At 44.1% G+C, this 25,537-nt stretch overlaps 1 protein-coding gene across 13 annotated transcripts in view; it reads right to left on the bottom strand.

Annotated features, from left to right (window-relative positions):
* The window catches only part of auts2a (activator of transcription and developmental regulator AUTS2 a), a 356,706-nt gene that overhangs the window by 175,115 nt on the left and 156,054 nt on the right, over positions 1–25,537 (bottom strand). For all 13 annotated transcript variants that reach the window (XM_026183217.2, XM_026183216.2, XM_026183221.2 and 10 more), the window contains one exon: positions 19,832–19,933. In XM_026183217.2, the coding sequence (XP_026039002.1) occupies positions 19,832–19,933 (102 nt within the window). The remainder of the gene's footprint in view (positions 1–19,831; positions 19,934–25,537) is intronic.

Below are 25,537 nucleotides of genomic sequence, written 5' to 3'. Positions count from 1 at the left end.
TTTTTGTTATTGACCAAATACTTATTTTCCACCCTGATTTACCAATAAATTCTTTACAAATCCTACCATGTGGATTCATGGATTTTTTTTTCACATTCTGTCTCTCACAGTTGAAGTGTACCTCTGGTGCAAATTACTGACCTCTGTCATCATTTTAGGTGGGGGAACTTGCACAATCGGTGGCTGACTAAATACTTTTTTGCCCCACTGTAACTGTTATGTTAATGAGAGTGTGGGGAGTGAGTTGGAGGGTGGGGTGGGCTTTGTGCTACATTTTTTGTATGAAAAGTGCTTTATAAATAAAGATTGATTGATTGATTGTTATTGACGTTATTAGTACAGTAAAAGAAGCTAAGTTGAATATTACTGTCAGACTTAAAGTTGCGGTAAAAGATAACCCGACGGACCAGTTGCAGGAACCAAAATATGCTAAGAATTGCGCCGGGAGACACTTAAAAGAAATGTCGGTTTTGTGAGGAAAGATGAGAGGTAAGTGTGTTAGCCTGACTATTAGTCTAAAAATCCGTCATCAGTATTATATGAATCAAGAGATTAAAACACACTTATCTAGCATATTTTGGTTCCTGCAACTGGTCCGTCGGGTTATTGTCTCCCCAGAAACACTTCCTGTGTGCTTTTGGAAATCAGTTTTTTCCCATTTCCGTTGTGTTGTGTCTGCTTTTGCAGCATTTTTCTTATTGCTGGTGCTTTCTTAAGTTGCAGTCTGTTTGGCCTCTCAGGGCCACCGTAAAAAGTCCCTTATTGTTGAAAAGTCTTCCAACAAAAAGTCGCAGAATAACGATCTGTTGGTGCAGCCAGATTAACCTAATGATAGGTTTCTTCACAGACCTTATAAACCTGTAATACTACCTTCAAGCAGGTTTCTCTTTCAAACAGTTAAATATGTTCTGGATTCTGTGAAATTTAGTGTCAAAGTGTTCGATGGGCAAAATACAGCGAATGGTAGCAAAAGTAGTTTTCCACTCCATAAATCTATGTTGAGCTTTGCAGTTTGGAGACGAGGTATAGTGGGGACAAGACTTTTTGCTATCACACCCTGCTGTGAACATGACTACTTTATGTTTGGGCTCACTGGCTTAATGGTTTCTGAGAATGTGCAGCAGCAGGATCCTATAGGCTTCACCTGGTGCACTGGAAATTGGGATAGGAGGTTACTCACTTGCAATCCAATCCAAGAGGATAATTGGGCACAGCCCCAATCCAATACAGTCCCTAAACTGCATGTAATCCACTCAGCCAAACTGTCACACCAACAATGAACCCTCCCCCTCTACCCCAAGGGCCCGCCAAGGCTATCTCAGGAACACTTCAATAGCTTGTACCTGGCCTGCTGCTGGGCCCATTATCCACTAATCCACATCCAAGCGGAACATTTAAGTAGTTCTAAAAGGATTGGTGAGAGCTGCACAGCTTACGCTGGAGCCATGCAATTAAGGCCAAAGAAATTATCTCACAATTTAGATCCTATTCTCCTCTTTGAGCACGAAAGGATCAGAAAACTAACAGTTCAAGATTAAACGTGGGAATATGTGAGACATAAACTCATCACAGACACAAGCAGAAGAATGCAACGCTGAGGCTTTAAATCCGCTCAGGTCATCTGGCAGCAGAATACCAGAAAAGGTGGAAAGGTTGTGACAATTTTATTCCTGAGTAAGTTCATCAAAAGAAAAGATTCTGCAATATGGTAAAAATCAGGCTGTGGGGGAATCAAGGAGACGGGCAGTGAATACACAAACGTCCTTACTGATGAAACAAAACGTTCCACATGGCTTTGCATTCAAGAGGAAGAAAATCAGAGCAATGTGCAGTATTACAGGTAGACTATATTTAAACACCATCAGTGTGGAAGACTAACGGGCTTTGTTCACCCTGCTGAGATATATGAAAAACAAGCAATACAAACATGGCCGCTCGATAGGAGAAGTGGTGAAAGTGCACATATTAACGGACACGCACCAGCAAAAGTTAAATGTTAAGATCATCTGTTCTCACACAGCAGCACCTGCAGAGCTGTGTGTCACTGCGACTTTACTAAATGCAATTCATGAACTTAAAGCACAAACAGTGAATCTTGGAATTTTGTTTTGGCAACAATTCCCAACATAAAACGTGACTTTTCGCACTTCTTAAATTACTGATCCTTGTTTTGTTTGATGAATTCATTACAAAATGAGACTCTTTCCTAATTTGTTGGGTGGGTGTACACTAGGGCTGTGCGATACGACCAAAATCTCATATCCTGATATAAAACAGCTATCGTCCGATAACGATATAAATCACAAAAATGTAACATTTTCTGTAAATTCTGTGAATCTCGGGCAGCTCGACTTGTGTGAAGTGTTTCCAGCTGGGTGTCGTGTAGCTGGAGTCGAGTGTTGTAACCGATGCATGAAACGATACATTTTTAGACATAAGTTGTAACGGCCGCCGTTTTCTTCGTGAGTATTTATTACACGGCGTGCTGCGGGGAGAAGCCTGTTCTAACGTTTGAGTCTAAGGTTCATTTTTTAGTCTCAACAGGATCTTGAGCTTTATTGTGAAAGGTTTATGTGGAACATAAACAAGCAGACACGCGATGCTGTTACCGTCGTCGTTGCTAACGACAACGCATAAAAACAGGCGCTTGTCCGTCCGTAGTGTGGTTATATTAAATATAAGAGAAAGAGAGAACTTTAAGAAATTAATATAGCCACTACAATGAAAAAATATTGCTGTAAACAGTTTATTTTGCGACATGATGAAACGATATATATCGTTATATCGAACAGCCTTTCTGAGGAAAGTCATTCCCATTTCAGGAATAATTGTTATTGTGTCATCCCTGCAACTGAACAATAAGAGAACCAGAGAAACACGATTACATGACTGCCTGAACTCTTCAGGAATAGTTCTCGTAAAGCAGATCTCAAAGCTCTTTTCAGATGTTGACCAGCTTTTGTTCTTAACTCGGCCAAGACGATTCCATACGGATCCAATAACGTGGAGGTCTGTGACTAATAGTGCTCCTCTGTGGGGGGGGGGGGGGGGTTTAAGCTGTTGCCAATCAGATGCTTCCCAGATGGTGGATCCAAATCTGATCGTACTTTTCCATGTTCATCTCGTTTGACAAGAGATTCCTTTTCTGATGAGGCTTTGGAGAAAAGTAGTTGGATCAGCTGGAGGACTAGATGCATATCTCAGGTAGTCTTTAGGTGCTTTGATTATGCTTTAATGATTCACGGGTCACTGTTAAGTGACTTAAACAAACATTTCTCTTATAATGGTCAGGTACAAACGGACTGAAAGGAACGCTGAGCTGAAAATGAATCGGAAAACCTCCAGAGAGCACGGAGAGCTACGGCTCAAGACCACTTTAAAGGGTTAGCGTTACAAAGAAATATGCAGTGCACAGCAATCCAAATCCAGAGGTGCAGTTTATCTTATTTCTGTGACACAAACATAAAGCTGAAATTTATCATTTTAGTTAGAAACCTGGAACTGCTCAGCATGTTGACAAACATCATCCACAGGCAGAAAAATAAATAAACAAAAAAATCCAAATGAGATGCAGGAATGCTGGGTGTAACGAACCCTCTGTGGATGATGGGAATTCAGATTTCAGCCTCTTATTATTAAAAGTTTTACCGCTGACTGTTAGCTTAGGCTTCGCGTTGTGTTATTTTAGGAGTCACACATATATTAAAACAACAGAAAGTAGCTTACATCTTGGCAGCTATTTTTCATATATAAAATGTTCGATTGTTGGCGCCTCCGAGCAGCACGACACCCACACAGACCCTCACGATTCCTCGCTCATGAAATAAGACTGCTGTCTGTGCGTCACATGTCTGCAGTTAAACTGATTATGAATGTCATTTCACACACTTTTCACACTAGTCGCTTTAGAGAGAGAGTTCTGGTTTTTATTATGAAATCAAGTTTGTGTAGTTGGAGGGGAAGTGAGTCACAGGAACAGAATCTTTGTTTTTAATAACAACAGCGACTGAAACAAACGTCAGCATAACATCTTTGGAACATGTGTCTGTGAATACAGCAGGTTTGTGTTACACTTTAGATACATTTATGAACTTATTGTTTCCATTTCAAATTAGAGCCGCTGCCAGATAAGTAAAAATGAGCATCTCTGTTTTATTTTTGGTTCATTAAATAAAGCACTACACAACAGCCACTGTGCTGATGAGACCGACGTCTCCACGTTTATTCATCGAGCTAATAAAAGCGATGCTCTGACCCTGGTCAAAACGAGTCACAGTGTGACGGATGTTGTTTCCTCGTAAAACAGAGCTGCAGTTGGACACAGTTGCTAATCAGATGCATCCCTCTCTCTCTCTCTTTAACAATAACAACTAATGTGGTTAAAACATGGTTGTGAACAGATGGTCATGCAACTTCTTCTTCTCACAGTATTTTGCTCTTGAGCATTTGTTATCACGTTACTCGTGGTGATATATGTGGTGTGCAGCATCACTGTATCCTGCACATAAGAAGGGCTCTGTCTGGGAACTGAAAAGCAAATTCAGTAAAGACCGCCACCTACAGAGGTAGACGGCAAAACATACAGGAAAGATCCCTCCCCCGCTCTCTCTGCGGTCCCCAGAAGCTATAATATCCATCTCTGGCGGTTCACTTGACATTTACTTGCCCTGCTTCTCCCGCAGCATTCCCCTTTCCTAACTGCCAGTGCCGCGTCTCTCCGGGGCTTGCCGACCGGGTGAACAGATAACAAACCTGTCAAGGCAGCTTTGTGGGGGGGAATAAATCCAGAGCTCGGACTGAGGTGGATGATGTGTTCCAGAGGGCTGCTCATTCAGGGAGAAGGGGGCTGACATAAGAAGCCCTGTGAGGTCTGGACTCCAGAGAGGCTGCCAGCAGTAATGTCGTGTTGCTACTTTAAAAGGGGCACAGCCGCTGTAACCTGATTAGATCTCAGTGGAGACATTTCAAATGGCAGGCACCCTTTTTACCCTCCATTTCACCCATTCTTTACAACCCTCCTTAACCATCAAAGAAGCCGTTAGGTGCTCTTTCTTTACCCTGCCAGACAGGTCAGGGGTGGAAGGTTGAGGCCGGGTGTGCCCTTTGAGGTACCGGCTGAAAGCACCTACTAGGGATGTATGAGGGCTGAGGGCTGTCTTTAAGGTGCTGATAACATTCACAGTGATGTGTTCCCAAGAGGTGCGCAAATGTCAACACTCTCCTGCTACAGGCATATCGTCTGTGAAGAGAAAAGGACAAAGAGCTGAGGCAAAAAGATGCAGCACAGTCCATCTGTCAAGGACCATCACAGTGGATCATATATTATCATGCTTCAGCTTCTCAGTGCTGAGAGCCATGATTCCACGTTAAACCACCAAAAAAGAAAAAACAAGCTTGTTTTAATGAACGTCTCCCTGCGACCTTTAATTGTGCTCATCAATCACAAAACCAGTTACACTAAATGGACAGATCGTGTCTACCGATCCCTTCAAAGTCTTCACAGCACCTGATTAAAGGCTTAACAGTGTGAATGGCGAAGTTCAGTCTGTCGTTGTAAATGGACAGTAACTGTTAGGGGTGCAACGATACTCGTATCGATATTGAACCGTTCATACAGTGCTTTTGGTTCAGTACGCATATGTATCGAACAATACAAAATTTTTAATTTATTTTATCAACTTTCCTTCTGACGATGCTGTCTGTGTTGAGAGCTCAGTGGCTCTGCACTCGACAGTGCAGCCTAGGCGGAGTAGTCGAACGCAGATTCACTGAGCTAGCAAGCTAGCTCAGTGAATCTTCTGTCTTGCTAGCAAGCTAGCAAGACAGAAGTTAAGCTCGTTGCAACATGGCAAATTGAACCTCCCCCACCCTCATTCAGATCTGGCGTTTGGAACTATTTTGGTTTTCATGTGACGTATGACCCTGAAGGTAAGCGCGTCATGGACTAAAGTAAAACAGTATGTTGGATGTGCCACGCAATGCTCAATTACATGGGTGGGAACTAGTGTGTTAGCGCAGTTAGCTCGTTAACATGTTGACGCCGTCCAGCCCCACGCACGGGGCGATCCGTGGTAGCTCGTTAACGGAGATTTGCCGTGTTGTGGCGTTAACGTCATTTCAACGAGATTAACGCTGACAGCACTAGTGGGAACACGACGAATATGACTGCACATTTACTCCAACATCATCCTAGTGCAAAGACAAGTGGAAGCAGACAAAAACAACAAGCACGCATGCTACAAACTTTAGCCGAGTCATTTAGACAGCCGTTAGCACAGGATTCTCCTTATGGGGACCTGATATGTTTAATATGCTGCTGAGAATATAGCCCAGAAGAAGCGGATAGTATAGCTTTTATTTTGAAAGAGACATTTCTCTGTAATAAACTCTCTTTTCCAAAGATGAGGGATTTCTCCATCAGATAGATTTATTATTTTATTACTTTGTTGTTTCAGCAGCATTAAATTTAAAAACTGTACTTTTGAGTTAAAATATATATTTATAATTTAAATAAATGACAAATTAAAAAAGCATGAACATTTTTTTGTATCGAAAAAATATCGAACCGTGACACCAAAGTATCGAATGTTTTCCTCGTCCACACCTAAACGCAAAAACATCCTGGCAGGAGTTTTTAAAAATCGCAGTTTTCAGTGACCCAAACGGCGTTTACGTGTGGACGAAAGGCCCAAACATTTCAAAAATCCCAGTGTACGTGTTATTATTCGACACCGGGGTCCTCACAGCATTAACGCACTGGCCACCGTGTTACTGTTACACTGTTACGAGGCAGCAAACAGTCACCACCATCAGAATCTCATTATTCACCCGCCACTAAACCGAAAGCACGAGAAGAACATGATGGACTGCGACTGTGAAGTATATTAACTCGGAGAATTGGCAAAATGTCCTTTATTTAGGACAGAGTTTATCAAGCGTTCTGGGCAAACCAAGTGATGCATGCCCACTAGAAATTGGAGGGATGAAAATCTCCCAGGATGGTGCTAAAAACTGCACATCAATTACCTGAAGCACTGAGGCCTGTCTGCTCCATCTACATCTGAGTTCTGCCTAAAGAACCAAAATGTGAGCTCGCTATCCAGAAGGAGGTCACATCAGGGAAGAAAGAAAATATGCTTGGGCAGTGCTATTGTATACTCCAAACTAATGGAGTTAGCTGGCGCTGATCTCCAGTAAACAGCCTTGTGAGGCTTAGCAAGCAGCCTGTGTTAGACTAAGCCGTGTTTATTATCAAGCACAATCCTCAGCCTCATCAATGCTTAGAGAAAAGCACGGATGAATAAATGCATATTGTTTAGCTTAGGGTTAGCCGGAGCTGGAGCCTGGAATAAAGAAAAAATGAATTTAAAGCAGATGGTAAAATCCAATAAGCAAAGCAGAAGGAGGGTGCAGGCAGAGAGGAACGAGAACACTGGCTGCCTTTTCACTCGTGTTTCTCAAAACCCTGCAAAGCTAACAGGGAGAGAAAATACAAAGGCCTGTGTTCTCATTTTCTGTCTGAGAGCCCCACCAGGACTACTGAAACTTGCTTGATTTCCCCAGTCCAATTATATCTCTGTGCTCAATCCTTCCAGAATAGCAACATCACACCGAGGGACGCTGTCTGCCTAAGCGCAGCGTGCCTAATGGAGTCCCAGAAGTTGACTCCATTTCATTGCTCCTAACTAATGGGCTGTGATATTTTCCAAAACTGACTGCAGCTCTGCCCCCTGGAAGCTAATCTAGTCAGGGCTGTGCCGGACCCATCCCAGCAACGCGCCAGCCCGCCGCCTCCCTCCCTAACACCCCCCGCCACTGCTGCTGCTGCCTTTATGCAGGCCGCCAACACTGTCTGTCTCCTCCCAGCGCTCATTAGTGCTTTCTAGCCGGGTGCTGATTGTCAGAGGGCCCCTGTGATGCCAGCTTTCCCTCTGCGGCTGGTCTGCTGCGGTGAATTTAAGAGGACTTTAATTCAACTGGGCTGAAGAGAGTAGACGCAGTCGGGGACAGGTGGGAGGAGGAGGTCTGCATGGCAGATACAGATGTATGATCGCAGGGCCGCAGCTGAGGACAGGAACTCTTTCAGAGCTACCTATTGCTCTCCAATGGATACGCGTGCCCAGAACACAAGCATGAGAAGAAACAGTCAAACATAAATTCACCAGAATGGCTCCCTCACCGGCCATACTGTGAGCACAGAATGGTCCTCCAGATGGCTGTGGGACACACCAGTGGTGCAATACAATCACTAGCATGGCAAAAGTACCAGAAATAAATATAAAGAGCTTTAGATCATATAAAGACTCGGCCAAAACTTTCATTTCGATGATATATTTGTGAAAGAAAACCTGCCCTCCACGCGGATCTGCTTGTGCAGCTTTAAAGGAAAACGTGATTTCGTCATTTTTGATGAAAGGTTTGGTGTCTACAAACAGTATTTTACCATTATTGAATGAGAACACAAGAAAACAATTAATGAAATTAAACTACTGGAGAATCTCATTCAGCTTCAACTCCATCTCAAGAAGCGCTGGCGCGGAGCACAACTGCCTGCTTTTATCGCACAACGGGTTAATTCTTTTTATAATTACACCAGCAAACGTCAAACATTTGTTTTCCAAACTAATTGACAGAAGAAATAACAGTGGACTCTATTAGGCCAGAGTAAAGCGCTTAAAAGTGCCTTTTATATGGCGCACATGTAAAAAGCAATTATGCATCTTTCCTCCTCTCTACTAGCACCTTTTAGCCAGCGTAATCTGCAGAGTAGATTCACCGAGGATAAGAGGCAAAACTGTAATTATGCACATCGTTCACCTCGCTAAGTGCAGCACTCGAATGCAAAAAGCCAAGAAGCCTAAATGCACCACACCAGGTTGTCCTTATGCAAAGTGTAGGTCAGGCACCAGCAGGCACCAGGAGCTAACGGCAGTGAATGGTGCTGCGAACACACGCTCTGGCTCTTTCAGGGACACGAGGGAGTTAAGTGCCATGCTCCCTACTACTGATTATCGCACCTTCACCAGGCTGCCAGGTCTCCTGGCCCTCCATGCATTGATCTCATTTGGCCGAGAGATAAGGCAGTAATTGGATGAGGGCTTGGAATCAGATGGCCCTGCCTGGCTTGGCTAATTCCACTCTTCCTGGGCCGCCTGGGCCCGGGGCCAAAGGGGCAGGCCAAGGTTAATCCCATCCAATCCCCTGTACTACGCGCCCATTCACTGCCCTATGACCTTACTGCTACCCAAACACAGCTGATGTGACTCCTTTTGAACAAGTCTGAGCCAGATTGTCTAATTGGTTTACCAGAGATTTTACAAATGCACAGCGTGCACACACATCATTTCATATGCAAGCGCTCTGCTTAAAGCTTTTTGCTGAACATGTAACGTTGCGACATGACGATATCGTCTCCTACGATCGGAAACTTTAAGCAGAGTAAGCTTTCTAACACTAATGCAAAGTGAAGACAGACTGGTCCTTATATTATTTCACAAATTCTTCCATGAGGGCTAATCGCAGCAGTTAATGTGGAAAGAAGATGGAGACACATCTCTCATACTGCTGTGGAGGACATTTGTAATATGTCGTGGCAGGATTGACAGATATTGCATATGCAAAGCAACGTGGAGCAAAATTCTGATAATGCAAAACAAATAGCTCCAGTGCAGTTTCACCCTTCTTCACAGTTAGATCACTGTTGTTCCATTTAAGATGGCCAACCATGTTCGTTTCTGGGGTTTGTTTCGATGTAGGTACTGCGCTGTTTGAAATGGAAATTTGCTTGAATGAAAAACAAGCCTCTGAAAACGATCGCCAAGCCTCTTCAGGAACAAATGCAGCAGGGGACACGTGCCTCTTGGGAAACCCTAATCTTATTACCGCACACATTTATTCAATTCCACTTTCAATATCAATAATAATCAGAATGTGCCATGTGACGAGTCCTTTATGTACTGCTGACAGTGCACGACAGGAAGGAGACGTAATCACCTGGGAGAACATCGCTGCTGACAGCTGTGGATCAAAGCTTTTCTTCTGCAAATTAATCTCAGATTGTAATGCACCGTATAAATAACTACAACGTCGTAGAATATAGAAACATATTCACTGATCAGACAGGTAACAAAAGTTGACAGCTGCAGTTTATCAAAGTGAAAGTAATCCCATAATAATCCGCTGAAAATCTCTTAGAAACAAGATAACACTGAACCTCGATAACACAGCGTGGACATTTTTCCAAGTGCATCTACACTGTTGGGCAAAAGTCACTTTACTGCAATTATGAAAAGAAATGTATCAAGTTATTGTCAAAGTGTAAATGCATGTGACAACAACAACAGGAGAGCAGAGGGTGACACATCACAACCTCAGGCAAACTGGACTACACAACACACACAACACACAAAGAGGAACGACTGCTTAAAGCACAGAGAGATGACTGTCTGAGAAGCCAAACTGGATTTTTCATTTCAATTCCCAGCAAAACTCCAGAATTCCAAAGAGAAGCATCAGCTGGTCGCTCTTAACAAAGCGGGCGTTAAAAAAAGACCACGTACGAGACCAAAGCTACAGTGGAAACGGGACACTAAGGGAGACAATCAGAGGCGAGACGAGGCCAGCACTTGCGTGTCATAAAGACAACAGTAGAATGGCCATTCTGCAGATTCCTGGGGCCTGACATCTAGATTGCAGATGGATAAGTGCACGTTAAAACAATATCCCACCGACCAAAAAAATCATTTCTCATAGCTGTCTCTATTTACTGAAAGGCTGCTCGTCTCCCACTGGGGCAGAAACAAATGAAAATGTTATTTCTCTGCTCATGAACTCCTACCTAGTCTGGTTTTTCACTGCTGGCAATTTCATTTCTCTTCCAAATTTGACTTAAGCCCACGACTTGAGGGAAATAATGTCTCTGGAATAATCTTGTCGAACTGTAATTCCAGGAGCACTGTCTTGGTGCCTTCCTTGGTCCATATATGTGTCTGTCCATCTATCTACAGCATCTATTTGCTTATTTGTTGATGGCACTGTTGTTTTGTGGGTTAAGGGAAATTGCACTAGCTTTAGAAATAGATGTGGAGTGACATCCGATGTCTGACAGTTGCGCTGTCAGTCACAGAGGTCTTCAATAAGAGAATAAACCTTCTCCGGCACACGGGATGAAGCGTGGCTCTGACGCCTGCCAAGAAAAACACGATATTGCTTTGAGACGCCGTCATTCTGTGCTCTGAAACACTTCTCTAGTATTTTGAAGTATTTTTGATCGTGTAAGTAGTGTCGTTTTTTCAAATGACACGTTTCCCACTGTACATAACAGGCATAACCACCGAAATAACTGCGGCACTGTTGAAAACATCCCTGTACAGAAAATGGCTTTCCAAAGCTGTGTTTGCACCGTTCATTGGGATCAAGTTCTGAAACTGAAAACCAGAGAATTCATTCACATCATTTGATTGAGTCTTTTGATGAGAAGCATTTCCTGTAAGTGTTTTTGCTTCCAACAGTCGTAGAATGATTATTATTCTCCGAGTGGTTTAACCCTTTTCTTTGTTTGTCTCTGCGTATCCACGTTAGCCACGGTTACTGAAGCCTTCACCAATTTAAAGCAAAACCCAACTGATGAACCAACAAGCACAGAAGCAATGCTGCAACCTGTACGTCGTTTATTATCGTTTTCAAAGTCACTTCTTTAAGAATGATAACACGTGAAAGGATCAAAGCATCAGTGAAGCTTTTTTGCCCCCCCCCAGTTTGTCAATCATTTCTGAAAGGCGTGTAGCTTTCCAATCATCAATCATTTCCGATCAGCCACACTTCAATGATACACGGGTTAAGTTTGCTGGGGACTCCCCGGGTACTTTTACATTCAGTTTAGCTCACAGATAGGCAGACCTCAGAACTTTGAATGGTTTAACTCAGCGGTCCCCAACCCCCGGTGCGTGAGTCGTTTGGTACCGGGCCGCGAGAGTTGAGGCTCAGGTGTGAAATGTCTGGTTTTCAGGGTTTTTATCGGTTTTCAGGGTTATTTTGTTATCGTTTTATCGTTTACTCGGTTTTCCTGGGTCTTTTCACGTGTGTTATGAATAAATTTCTTTTTTTCGGTACCGGTACTGGTTTTATTTTGTTGCATTTTTCCGCGACACCTTAAAGGCCGGTCCGTGAAAATATTGTCGGGCATAAACCGGTCTGTGGCGCAACAAAGGTTGGAGACCGCTGGTTTAACTGAATTCATCTAAAGCAGTGGTCTCCAACCCCCGGGGCATGGACCAGTACCGGGCCGCGAGTTTTGAGGCTCGGGTGTGAAATTTAATGTTTTCAGGGTTTGTATCATTATTTTGTTATCGCTTTTATCGCTAACTCGGTTTCCCTGGGTCTGCTATGAATGAATCTTGGTACCAGAACTGGTTTTATTTTACTGTCGGACATAAACCAGTCTGCGGCGCAACAAAGGTTGGGGACCGCTGATCTAAAGCTGAAAGCTGCACACGAAGCGGTACAGAAAAATAAAGAGGCGTTTTCATCACGTCTTTGTTTAAAGCTGTTATGATGAGCCTCGCTGGCACAGAGGAGTAAGTGATGAGCAATGAATGGCCAGTCATGAGGGAGAGATGGTCTTGGACTCCCAGTGCGTTTGATTGTGTTTTCTCTGGTTCCCAGCTTGGGTGCGAGCACACCCCTACCAGGCCACTGTGATTCAAGTACACCCTCTTGCTCGGCTTCTCCTTGGGTGGGGGGTAAAAAAGGTGCATGTAGTGCTGTTTGTGAGCCTTTGCATATTTGTGTTTACATGTGCGTTGGCCAGTGTGTGCTTATAAAAAGAAATGCCAGTCGATGAAGACCTCCCATCACAAAAGAAAGCACCGCTTCCCTTTTTCTCCTTCATGCAGCCAGTTCCTACATTGCTCTCATTGCTATGGCAACCGGCGCTCTCTCCTTGGGCTCTGCATGCATCCAATCAGAGTGAGACCTTTGTAGAGATTCCTCCGGGCTTCACTTATTCAACTTACCCCACCGGAACAGCCTCCGCACTGAAAAGGCTGGAACAAAGAGAGGAGAGACTCCCTCACCAGAGCTGGGGATGACATAAAAAATTGGGGCTACAGGGTTGGGTTGCAGGGAATGCGGAAGTAATATGTAGCCAAGAGCAGCGGGATGCACTGCAAAAGCAAAAACAGGGTGGCAGCGCATAGCCATAGCCAATTTCAGTTCAAATTATGTGGAATAGGATTTGTTATTGGACGCCTCAGAGCCTGAATACTTGGCAAGTATCGCATGGCTCTGGCACTGGTTTAAGCTTGATAAGTCAAAATGGATTCCGGCTGAGCCTATTTATGTCATTCCTGAAAACATATGGATAGGATTCAGGCGCTCGATACTTTCAACCTTCAACAATGACATTCAACACCACTTCTCCAGTCCATTAATCTTCCATGAGAATAGATTTATCATCCACAGCAGTGAAAGACTGCATTCAGTCAGGATAAGCCAACAGTTTGCTACCACACCGACATCTCTCCGTGTCACTTTCAGCAATTAAAGCGCCTTACTTTGGATTTACAGGAATATATTTACAGCAAAGGTCACAATGCTTCTCTGATTTTTCTGTCGATGCCTCTGGGAGTAGTAAAGCATTATCAAAGCGCCGTGTATTCTCCACCCGAGGGCTGCTCAGACAATGAGCGACGCACCATTGTGCATCTCTCATTTTAATTATATTTCTTAAGAGGAGATGTGGCAGAGCTAAACTCTTGTAAATGTAGGCAGAGAGGCTGCTGTGCCCTCAGCGCTTGCAGAGACGCACCTCTCACTGGTCCCTGACGGACATTGCGCTGCCAGGAATTGGCAGGGCGATGGAGGCGCATGATAATTTTGCCAGACTGCAACGTCACAAAGTGTCATAATCTGCCCGCGTGAATGAGAAGAAAGAACAACAAAGGGAAGAGCACTTCCTGGGAGAGAGCCTATCAGGGCGATGTAGAAGCAGACAAATCAAGTGATGTCTAAATCCTCTGCCAAGCTGCGTTTGAGCCAACAAACCCGACAGAAAAAGAAAAATAAGGCAGGAGGCTCTGATTGTGGACAGGGAGACACTTTTGTATTAAAGCCCAGATGGCCTGAACAGTCCTGTTAAAAGCTTCTATTTCATATTATCGTTATGATCATTGAAGCAGATGATATTTAGGTCTAACGGTAAAACATCTCTCGTGCATCTCGGCTCGTCATTGTTCAGATTACTCAACCGAAAGCTGCTGAATCTGTGCATTTAAAAAGTCCTGAAATATTTTCTCCATATAAATGGGACGAGCGTGTTTTCCTATCGGCGCCCAAAGCACCGCTACATCTATTCTGCTGCTGTTCTTCACAATCTGGATTACAGGAAATCCAGTGTCTGTAAGAGACGCCTTTAAAGAGTCGAAAAGGTCCCTGCACTGCACTTCACAGCATCACTACGCACACGCCGAAGCCTCCGAGTACGATCCCAGGATAATGAGCTAATTATAGGTACAACATTCCAACTTCCATATCTAAATGCTTGTCTCTAATAAGAAACATTTCAAATTATCGAGCGGCAGACAGAGAGACAGATAATTGATGCAAGCAATTACAAGTTCTGTGTTGGAGCAAATTGGCCAGCATATCTGGACACGTAGGGGGACTGTGACCTCATTTACATCAGAGTGTCAGGAAATAATTGGAGAATGTACTGAGGAGGTGGGACGGACAGACGGGTCCGGTCGCATTACATAAGCAGTTAACTTGGTCAGCGAGCTCAAAGGGAAAAGGCCTCACTGCAGGGTCAAGGACGAAACACGGTGCAGCAAATCTAATCAGAATAGTGATCTTTACAACAACAAGCACACTTTATGACATTGATCGGTTTCCAAAAGCTGTAATTTGAGCGTTTGAAATGGTTTCACCACATGCATGCGGGATTCCAAACAGGCCGCCGCACTTTGGTCGGAGAGCCAGTAATAACGGAGTTCAGCTTTACTAGCTGTAAGAGAAACTTCAGCTATGTTTGGACTGAAACCGCTTCAAAAGCTCGGGGAGACTGTGTGCTCGACTTTTAACAATATCACTTCCAGATGTTTCATTAAAAACAACTTTCAAAGAGCTCACTTAAAGAAAACCTTCAAGGCGGAGACGGGCCGGGGTTTGAGAACCCGCAATTTTTCACATTTTCATTTCAGTCAGAAAAACTGCCTGAAATGTATTTCACTGCAATGGAGCCAGTAACACTACTGCTGGTCTCTCAGCAGTAGTGTTACAACATACATAAATCGCTGCCCTATAGAACAACAACACAGGGCAAAGGTATCCAAAGGGCTGGAGTGCACTGCTCTGTTACAATGCGACAGAATTCACTGAGAAATGCAGCTGATACGGGACGCAACAGGAAGCTTGGCTGACTGAAATATAGGGGTGCATTCATTACAGTCTCCCTCTTGTGTCTCTCATCAAGCTGGCTAATGCTGACTGGCGGGCTCTGACCCAGTACTGCGCAACTCCTCTCTACTGCACCCGCCTCTCATCAAGAGCCTTGGGTGGGGAAAAAATGGAGTAACATGCTGTTTACTCGCAATCCCAGGCCCGTAATTGCCAATTTATTTGATAGGCAGCAGGGTAATGATGGCATTTCACCCCTTGCCGCAGAGACTAAACGGGAGTGATTCATCCAGAGCTCCCTGCCCTCCCCGATCCAGCAAACTCCCTCTGCTCAGGACTGCTGCCTGCCTGAATGCCTGCCACCCAGACTGAAGGGGTGGGGTGCGGTGGGGGATGTGGGGGTTAGTTGCCATGTCGGCTTCAAACAAACCCAAAAGGGAACCCGGAGCTTCAGAGCAAACGCAGCTAAGCCTGCCAATTTAGCTGGGGTTTGGGGCTGAGGCAAACACGGCCGAGCTGATGTGCCATTTGTAGGCCTTAATGAGCTGGCAGGATGGAGTGAGGAGGGAAGGCGAGCGGGAGAGTAAAGGCTGCCAGGCCTGACCTCCTCTGGCCTCCATCTCCCTGCCAGCCAGCGCCAGGTCAGCAAACTCAGTTCATCTGCTTCATCGGAGCGAAGTCCCTCCGTGAGGGGAAGGGAGTGCTACAGCAAATATCATTAGCGAACTGTTGGTCTAATGAACAGTTGGGGTCAAAGCGAGCTCATGTCTCACACTGCTCCCTGATACTAATGAGTGACTTAGATGCTTTGTCTTTGTTTTCACATTGCAATGGAGCCTCTGTGCAGCAGGACCGCGCGAGCGGTCCAGATTCAGTGCGCGGTGCCACGTTTCATACACAGACTTCTGTAGCAACAGACGCACGGAGCGAGCTGCAGGCATGCAGCTTTGCTAGTAACTTTTAATAACATTAACAAGTAAATTTACCATTTTAAATCATTCTGTCAGTCTGTCATACTGTCAGTATGGCAAAAAGTCTGAAGAAGCACGTGGGGACAGGAGGTGAAGACCCTGTTGTGTGACCGACTGAGGCAGTGGTTCCCAAACTTTTTTTGCTGGGCCCCTTTGTTTTACAAGAAAAATGTCCGCCCCCCCCCACATGCACGAACACATCCTCCAACCACACGCGCCCATCTTTTGCTCCATTGCGGTTTATTTCACACCTCAAACATTTAGTAAACAATTAAGCAAATACAAGTAATCTGCAGTAAATTACAGGTAGTAAGAAAATAAACTATTAACTCTTTTACGCTGCGTCCGCACCTACACGGGTGTTTTTGAACACGCAGCTGTTTCGTCCATGTAAACAGCGTTTCGAATCACCGAAAAAGGAGATTTTTTAAAACTCTTTTTTTTGCGTTTACGTGTGGACGAGGAATACAGAGTTGGTCACGCAGCGTCAAAGGTATGAGCCTTTATTCACATCACGCTGTGCGCCACGTTTACATGAGATGAAATGCAGAATGAAAGAGACACAATACTGTTAATCTGACTGTCTGCAGGTTTTACACGCAGTTACTGTTCCTCCATTTACAAAGGCAGCGGCGTCACAGTGGGATTATTTTACATGTAGTTGTTTTTTCCTGTGTAATAATGTTCAACATTGTGATCAATGCATTTTTCAAAAAACACCTCTCTGTGCAAAATGGGTTTAAAAACATAAACAGCTGTGGGATCCTGTTTGTCTGTGACTTGGAGAGCCCAGCGCTGCTCCCGACGCAGGGAAAACCAATCCTGCAGGGAGACCTACCTCAGCACCTGTGCAGGTGAAGCCAAAGGGAAGATTTGCTTCACCATATTTTCTAGTCTTTGGAAACATATTCAGCGATGCTTCATCTCCTGCTTTGCGTTTCTGTGGGCGCCCCGTGCTAACTGTGTCCAAGCATTTTGTCCCCCCCCCTTTTCATACCGCGCCCCCCCTGCAATGGCTCTGTGGGCGGGCCCCCCACTTTGGGAAGGTCTGGACTAAGGTGACGTGGGGGTCTTTATGCAGCCCGGCTTTCAGCACATCGTCTGGGACACGCTCAGTCTGCTGTGATGAAGCAGTGGGAAGCAGCGCTGCAGCAAAGCACACGGTTCCTACATGAGAAGATGCAACGACAAACAAACTGGGAACATCATTTTTAATTTAGTTCCAACAAAATGCACACATATGCTAACACCTCTCATGATATTGACTTCGAGGGCTTATTTCATATATCTAAATGCAATTGAATTAAATTCAATGGCTCTTAGAAGTCGCTGAAAAACAAAGGTGGACCCTAACACAGCGTGCAGTGCACATCATTGCAGTGACGGAGCAAAGTGTTTACCCACTGAAGTCGAGACAGATCGTACTGGGAACAGTGGTTTATGACTCATTGAATGGAATCTCCATCATTTATTTGAAATTACAACATGATTATGTTTCCATGCAAATACTTAAAAATGGAGGTGAACTAGAATAAGGAGGCAACGAATCAGGACTTTTACAGGGAAAAAATGACTGTACTGCACGATAAAGTTTATTGCAGACTGAAATTAAGGATTGCATAAGTACATAATCTTTTAGTAAAGATTGCAGATCTTTGTGGGGGGGCAGGCCATATTATGGAACAGCGTAATCTGTCCTAACGTCTGGGTTTTGTGCGCTTCTTTGAAAGTGATGTTTAAACAGCGATAATGAAAGAAAAGAAGTTCGCCTCAGTCACTGTAAGATCACACAGGCCGGCACATTTTGATTTACTTTATTGTAAGTTGGTAAGGAGCAGTCGTTATCACAGTTACACTGTAAAATAAAAGAACAGCCGAATATTAGGATTTCCATCATGGACGTCAGCATACTGCACTTTGAACTACTACGTAAAAAGGACAGATTATTCCACTCTGAGCCACGTATGTTTACATATTGATGGTGCAATATTGCTTTTCTGAAAAATTAGCGTAAAATTAGACACAACATCACGTTAATTACATTTAGTTACAGTTTAATTATTTCTCTGTTTCCTGTAAAAACCTGACCTGTTAAAGCCTCGCTCTGGTTCGCCTGCCTTTACATATTTGTAGGTAAATATAATTACGTTGTCATTTCAAACAAATTGTGTTGAAATTGCATCTAATTACAGGCTGAGTTGCAGGCTGCATTATAAAGAGTTACCTAGATTCCTGCCCTTTTATTCAAATCTGCAGTGACATCAACTTTTTTCTTCACGATACTAAGCAATAACACGATACCATGAGAAACCGACTCATAGCATTCTGTGTGACAACAGGAAACATGATTAAATCAGAACTTACACATGAACTAAACTGGCTTTTATTCTACGTTCTTGTTTCAAACCTGTGGTGCAGCACGAGGTTGTTAGAGGTCACGGCAAAGCTGCCATAGTTTTCACGTGTCGGCCGTACGGATCTCAGGTGAGCAGATTTAAAACCTCCATCGTTTAAGCAAAATGTGTCCCATCACTCTGCAGCACTGTCACTAAAGTGCAGACAGAAATCAGCAGATATCATTTCAATTTCTGTTGTCAACATCAAATTACTTATTTCATTTCATGCCCAGTCGAGCACTGTAAAGCTACACGCAGAATCAGTTTTGCTTCAGTCGTTCGGCCGTGTCTTTCTCAAAGACGAGCTCGCCTCCCTACTGACAGCTTTAATTATGGCCACATATCTGATCGCTTTGCTGTAGATTCGGCACACAAATCAAAGCGCAGGGGTGGGTGTGCGGCAGCGAGGTCCCACGAGTCTGCTCGCTTTACATCTCGGAATATGTCGCAGGGCGAAGGGACACGCGGCCGCTCGTCCTTTTGTCAGGTTATACTTGCCTTCAGCTCGCACACGATGAATATGGAGCGTTTTTGGGTGCATTAATCATCAAGAACATGTCAGAGTAAGTGTGTTTGTTTCAAATGCAAACAGAGACTGGACTTGGGTGCTTTCTGAGGTCCAGCCTGGATCAGTCACACCCAATAATAACTTACCTTTAGTTTGGGTGAAAAATGCTGGTTCATTGCAATATAAATTTCAACTGTAACACTGCTGCTACTGCAACATGAACTGGCTTTGCAGTAATACAGTGCAGTTCTTTGAAAGTGCAAGTGTAATGAAATAAACTGGAAGTGCAGGCACAGCTTTCATTTTACAGCGTTTTAAGGCAATAAACAGTTCCTGCTGGGTTTAATCTGTTTAAACAGAAATATTATCAGTAACCACAAGCATTTTGTAAGGCTGCTAGGAAGTCAGATCTTAGCTTTACAGCTCAAGGTAAATGCCTTTTTAATATGTGCTTGTAATTAAATGACCAGGCCATCTGCATATATGCAGGAAATATGTTACACTCTATAAAAAGAGCTGTGACAGCCGGCGAGCAGCAGGTGTGCTCGTTGTGGTGCTCTTACGTCTGTCAGTCTGTCTCTGGAGCTGCTCCTGAAGGAAGGCTTGGACTCTTCGCTTACACTCTCACTGTCGCTGTCCTTACAGTTGTTCTGCCCTGGCTTCAGCTACAAAAACACAAAGAGAACAAGGGTTAAAACACAGAGTGTTAATGTGCACTTTAGAGCTGCGCACGGATCGGCATCCCACAGAAACCGGTGCAGAAATATGTGAGAACTGGCAGGAGCTGCAGTGCTGTCTCTGTAAATCTGTCATGTTTCTGAGCCTACTCGGTAGCCATCACTCCACTTGCCAAAGATAGACGCCATCTGATCTCACAGTATGAAACTCCTCGCAGCCCACGAAATAGAGAACAGGGACAAAGACCCCTCCAGAACCTTCAAATGGAGCCACCGTCCTTCCCGAGCAGACACCACATGCTGAGGCAGCAGGAGCTCAGCAAGTGTCATCCTCTAGACACTCTGTTCAAGATGCAGCAAAACGACAAGAATAAAGAGGACAGCGTGGCTATCTGTGAGCGTGCGAATCCTTCAAAATCTGGAGAACAATAAAAGACTCTTGGGAGACAAAGCTCAGTGGGAGAAGGTGGGGTCTACATTCCCAGCTCGAGCCTGCGACTGTTGTCCGGGCTACTTCTGCGAGACGAGACAGATGCCGCAGGTTTCCTTTCAAAGCCAATAAAAAGCTGGCTTGTAAATAGTTGTTCTGCCACCTAATGGGAAAAGCAGAGAGCCGTGCCCCACATACTGTACAGGAATTGGACTACGAGATTGGGACACAAGAGGGAGCTGACATAGAAACAGCATGTGCTCTTTTTTAAAGCTCTCCTTTCAGGATCGGCCATCGTTTAGCATGATGAAAGGGCACAAGGTGTGGGAATACCGAAAGAACCCTCGAGCTGAACGCGTAATTAAAATGAAAACGTTCCCTTTTCTGGTAGCCATTAGCTGTGTGAAAAGAATCCTGTTCCTTAGGAGAATTGCATGATGGGTAGAAGGCAAGTGGATTCACCAGAGTGCTGAACGTGATAAGAGTCTCAGCGCTGGGAATGCCTGATGGGCCGTAAGGATGAGTCTATATGTCGGCCCGAGCTCACACGCATGCAAAGCAGTGCCCTGCACCGTGATAGCGCTAATTACATTCTATTCTCACAAAGCACAGGGCGCATTTTCTCTCGTTTTTCTGGAAATGCCACTTACTCTGAGGGGACTCGACATGTTTTTGCAGAGAAAAGGAGAATAATATCTCATCGAGCCCGGTCTGTGAACTGATCCTTGAAAAAAGGGCGGTGGATGTTGTTTATGCCCCAGTCCACAGCTCCTTCATCCAAACACACTGACCTGTAACATCCCTGCTGACAACACACACACACACACACACACACACACACACACACACACACACACACACACACACACACACACACACACACACACACACACAGTAGAACTGCTGATTTGTCTTTTGTCAATCAACTATCTTTACTGCAGAGTCCATATAAGGCTCCACATAATCGCACCATCTGTATTCTGGCTCGTCAGAGACAAAGTACTCCATGAAATCAGAAATCTTACACAAATCTAACTGTGCGTAATGTCTGCAGAACATATCTAATAAAGACATTAAAAAAAGCGGCTCATCTTTCAGGGCTATTACTAGCTCAGGTCCTGATTACACAGCTATTTGAAAACGTATCCCTCAGCTTGTTCCCTTTAATTTCCCCCTGAGCTCCCTTAAATTACTTCAGAGAATTGTGTTTTTTCCATCTGCGCTCCCCTCTTTGAGCTTCTGATGATGGATTCATTTCTTTTTATGGTGTGATTAATGGATGTCTTAAGCAAATGGAGGGAATAGTGGTGGTCAGTGCCATCAAACAGTGAGGCTGAAATTTAATGACCTGCTGTCTGATGATAAATCTAAATGGGAAGCCCGTGTGTGTGTGTGTGTGTGTGTGTGTGTGTGTGTGTGTGTGTGTGTGTGTGTGTGTGTGGCTGTCTCTGTGACCCAGTCTGTGTTGATCTGACCACTCCCACTTGTTACAGCTTTCAAGTCATTTTCTATTCGGTTTATAGGCTTTTAAAGTTAGCGTCACTTTTAAGCCTTCTGCAGTGAAGACCGGTGTGCTACGCTGCATTTAATGCGACGTACACGCAGACACCCAGACAGGTGTGCCGTACCAACACGCAGTAACGAAAGGCATTAATTAAGACGCAGGTTGAGGCATATGGACGCATGTATTTAATGACCTTACTGTATCTGCTCAGTCTGGGTTTTAGAAGTGGCCCTGCAGGAAGATCGCAAACAGATGGTATTAATATTCCAGAGGCTAATTTCACAACAATTAAAGACACAGCAAGACATTAGCATCTAATGAAACATTTAAACTACTAGTAAGTGCATCTGCCATTAATTTCCACCCAGTGAGGTCTTGTTTTCCTCCAATCTGTTCTGTGTTAGGGGGATAAAGTTTTTTCATCCTCGTCTCTTTTACCAGACTGAATTTACTGGAGGAGAGAATCAACAACTGTTTCCAATCAGCAATAACTCAGCGTGGTTCAGCCTGCAGGTTATGATATATTATTTCATGTTTGCTGCATAAACAGAAAGAAATTCAAATGCACTGGTGTTTCTACTTAAGGAGCTGTTTAAATTGTTATAGCCACACCTTGTCTGTTCACTGGTGACGGAATAATTACAGAGTCGTTCATGTCTGAGTTTCGCACACGGACGAGTGAAAGTTTAAAACAGGGTTACAGAGACAAACAGGCACGATTTGTAATCAGGTTTTAATTTGATGTATCCGTGTGTGATGATGCTACAGTAGCACCGATTCTAATATATCTAAACCGTGAAGCATTCATTTATAAAGACAAACAAAATATCACTACACAAACCTTTGTACCACAATTGAATCAATTACTTAATAAAATGTTAAACTAACAGCTTCAGTTCTTGCTCCAAATATAACAAACCAGTGAAGAGCAGTTTACAACTGTTCAGAATGATCTTAGATATAAGTGTGACTTTACTGGTATTCATCAACATTAGTTTGAATTACCGTATTTCCCAGACTACAAAGCGCACCTGAATATTAGCCGCACAAGCTAAAATCAGGGGAAAATCCTGTTTTGTACATACATTAGCCGCACCTGACTATAAGCCGCAGGTGTTTCAATGTTGACTTATCATATGTAAGAGAATATGCACAAAGCGAATTGTCAGGAAACAGATGGCTGTTTGGAGACACACCCCTTTTATTAATATTTTGAAAAACAAGTTATGGGTACATATTTGCACAACTTTTTAGGTATATGTACAAGTAGCGGTAATTACAAGTACGAAACATGTACTGTGCTTCATAAATGAGTAACAAATGTAGTACATAACAATAACCTGCAGCACACCAGAAAAATAGATTCAGACTACCTTTCAGGCTCAGGTGCAGCGACACGGCTTTAACAAGAAGAAAAGTCAGTCATTCACCATCTTTCTTTTCTTCCTGCGCACTGAAACCACCAAAGTCCTCTCCTCCAGTGTCGGATATGAACAGGCTCAGGATGGCTTCGTCATCCACTCTCAGCTTCTCTTCTTCGTCACTTTCAAAACCAAACAAATCCTCGTTGTCAGAGTCGAACACCCTCAGAAGGGCCGTGGCGGTGTCCTCCTCTCCATCATGCAACAGTCCAGCCCTTCGAAATCCGTTGGTGATCGTGGATGTTTTCACACTTTTCCACGCTGTCAGAATCCACCGGTGGAGTTGAGCATAACTTGCTTTTCCAATTCGCAAGTTTATCGCCGCTCGTCATCCACGCCTCCCGCTGAACGCGTAGCATTAATTTGAAGTTTGTTTTTCGCGCTACTTGTACGGCACTATGTTCCCATGCGGATGGACACGTGACCAACATACCACTCTTGAACCCCGATACTGTGTGTCTGATCACATGCCCTTCCGCCAGGCAACGTAGTGCCGTACAACAGCGGCACAAACAAAACAAATCGTCTTACGATATCACAAAAATCACGGACAATCCAGAGAAAAGCCGCACCTGACTAAAAGCCGCAGGGTTCAAAGCTCGTGCAAAAAGTAGCGGCTTATAGCCCGACAATTACGGTATTACGACTGTGGCTCAGGGGGTTGGGAATCGCATCTGTAACCGGAAGGTCGCCGGTTCGATCCCCGGGCTCTCTGTCCTGGTCGTTGTGTCCTTGGGCAAGACACTTTACCCTACCGCCTACTGGTGTTGGCCAGAGGGGCCGATGGCGCGATATGGCAGCCTCGCTTCTGTCAGTCTGCCCCAGGGCAGCTGTGGCTACAACTGTAGCTGCCTCCACCAGTGTGTGAGAGTGAATGAATAGTGGAATTGTAAAGCGCTTTGGGTGCCTTGAAAAGCGCTATATAAATCCAATCCATTATTATTATTATTATTATTGGAGGCTGAGTTTTGTTATTGTCGATTATTCTCATATTTTTCCAAATCAGACATTATGCCATATTTGTTATTCTGTTTCCAGTTTCACTTGTTCTTGTATTAGTCTGGTCTCTGTCAGGTTACTGTCTGGGTGTTTAGTTGTTTCCTGTTGGCAGTCCTCCGTCTCTGTGAGCTCTATTTAGTTTTACTAACACGCTGTCTTATCTTGATTCTTTTCACCTTCATGTTCACTCTCCCCGATTAGTGTGTATTAAATGAACAAACCTGGTTAAGGTTCCTCAAGGCACTCATGACTCACTAGTTAGCTTGACAGTTCTTCACTTTGAGCTCACCACCTAGCTAACTGTGACAGAATTAGTGCAATTTACATTTCCGAGTGTTGAATTAATAAAACCGACAGTTGTGAAAAGTTTGAACCGCACCTCAACAGCTCTGACAATCCTAAGTCCTGATCTCTGTGACTAAGACCTCCCTCTTCATAATTTGTGTCAAATAGATAAATAATAAAATGAGCTCTGCTTATGTTGAGCTGCCCACTGAAAACAAAGATTTTTGTCTCGATGATGCAAATCTCAAACATAACAGACCAAATCAATACTGAAGGTCCCAAAGCCGACAGTGAGGTTACAGCGCTGAACGAAAGTGATGCAGATTCTCTGCGTACGGCTGAAACACCTCATTTAACACGGTTACCCTGAAACGAACACTAAAGCAGCTATTACAACATTGTCTCGAACATGTGGAGTCAATTATTTTCTCACTCACTGAAAAGTGCTCACCATCACCATAGTGGAATTTTACAAGTGTATTGACCTATTCTCGAGGGCTGCACTACAGACTCAATGCAATCAAGCACAAAAGTAGGCCTGCTAACATTTCTAACCACAAAGGCCTTTTTAAACAGACCCATACACAGCTGACCTGCCCCGGCAACTCCGCCCCCCACCCCCATCTCTTATCCCACAAAAAGAAAAATAGCCGGAGCGCTGTGCTCGGTTTTCTACTGGCCTCAGTGGAATTCTGTAGCCATCAGCTCCTGGTTTCCCTTAGTTACGCACAACAGCAGCTGGAGAGCTCGGCGGTAATAAAACCTGGAACAATTTAACGGCTTTTATTGTTCTTCTGCGGCTTTCACAACAGCTAACCTGTCCTCGCAGGATCTGCAGGGAGAATCCCACTAGGGCAGCAATGAAAGAGGATCTCATTTACCTAAAAGCGCTTATAAATTTTTAATTTGCTTTAACAAGTAAATTAACAAGTCCCTCATTTGGGAAGTTTTAT

This window comes from Astatotilapia calliptera, chromosome 10, assembly GCF_964374335.1.
Source record: "Astatotilapia calliptera chromosome 10, fAstCal68.1, whole genome shotgun sequence".
NCBI lineage: Eukaryota > Metazoa > Chordata > Actinopteri > Cichliformes > Cichlidae > Astatotilapia > Astatotilapia calliptera.
The sequence above is the reverse complement of the archived record's forward strand: the minus strand, read 5'-3'. Positions and strand labels throughout refer to the sequence as shown.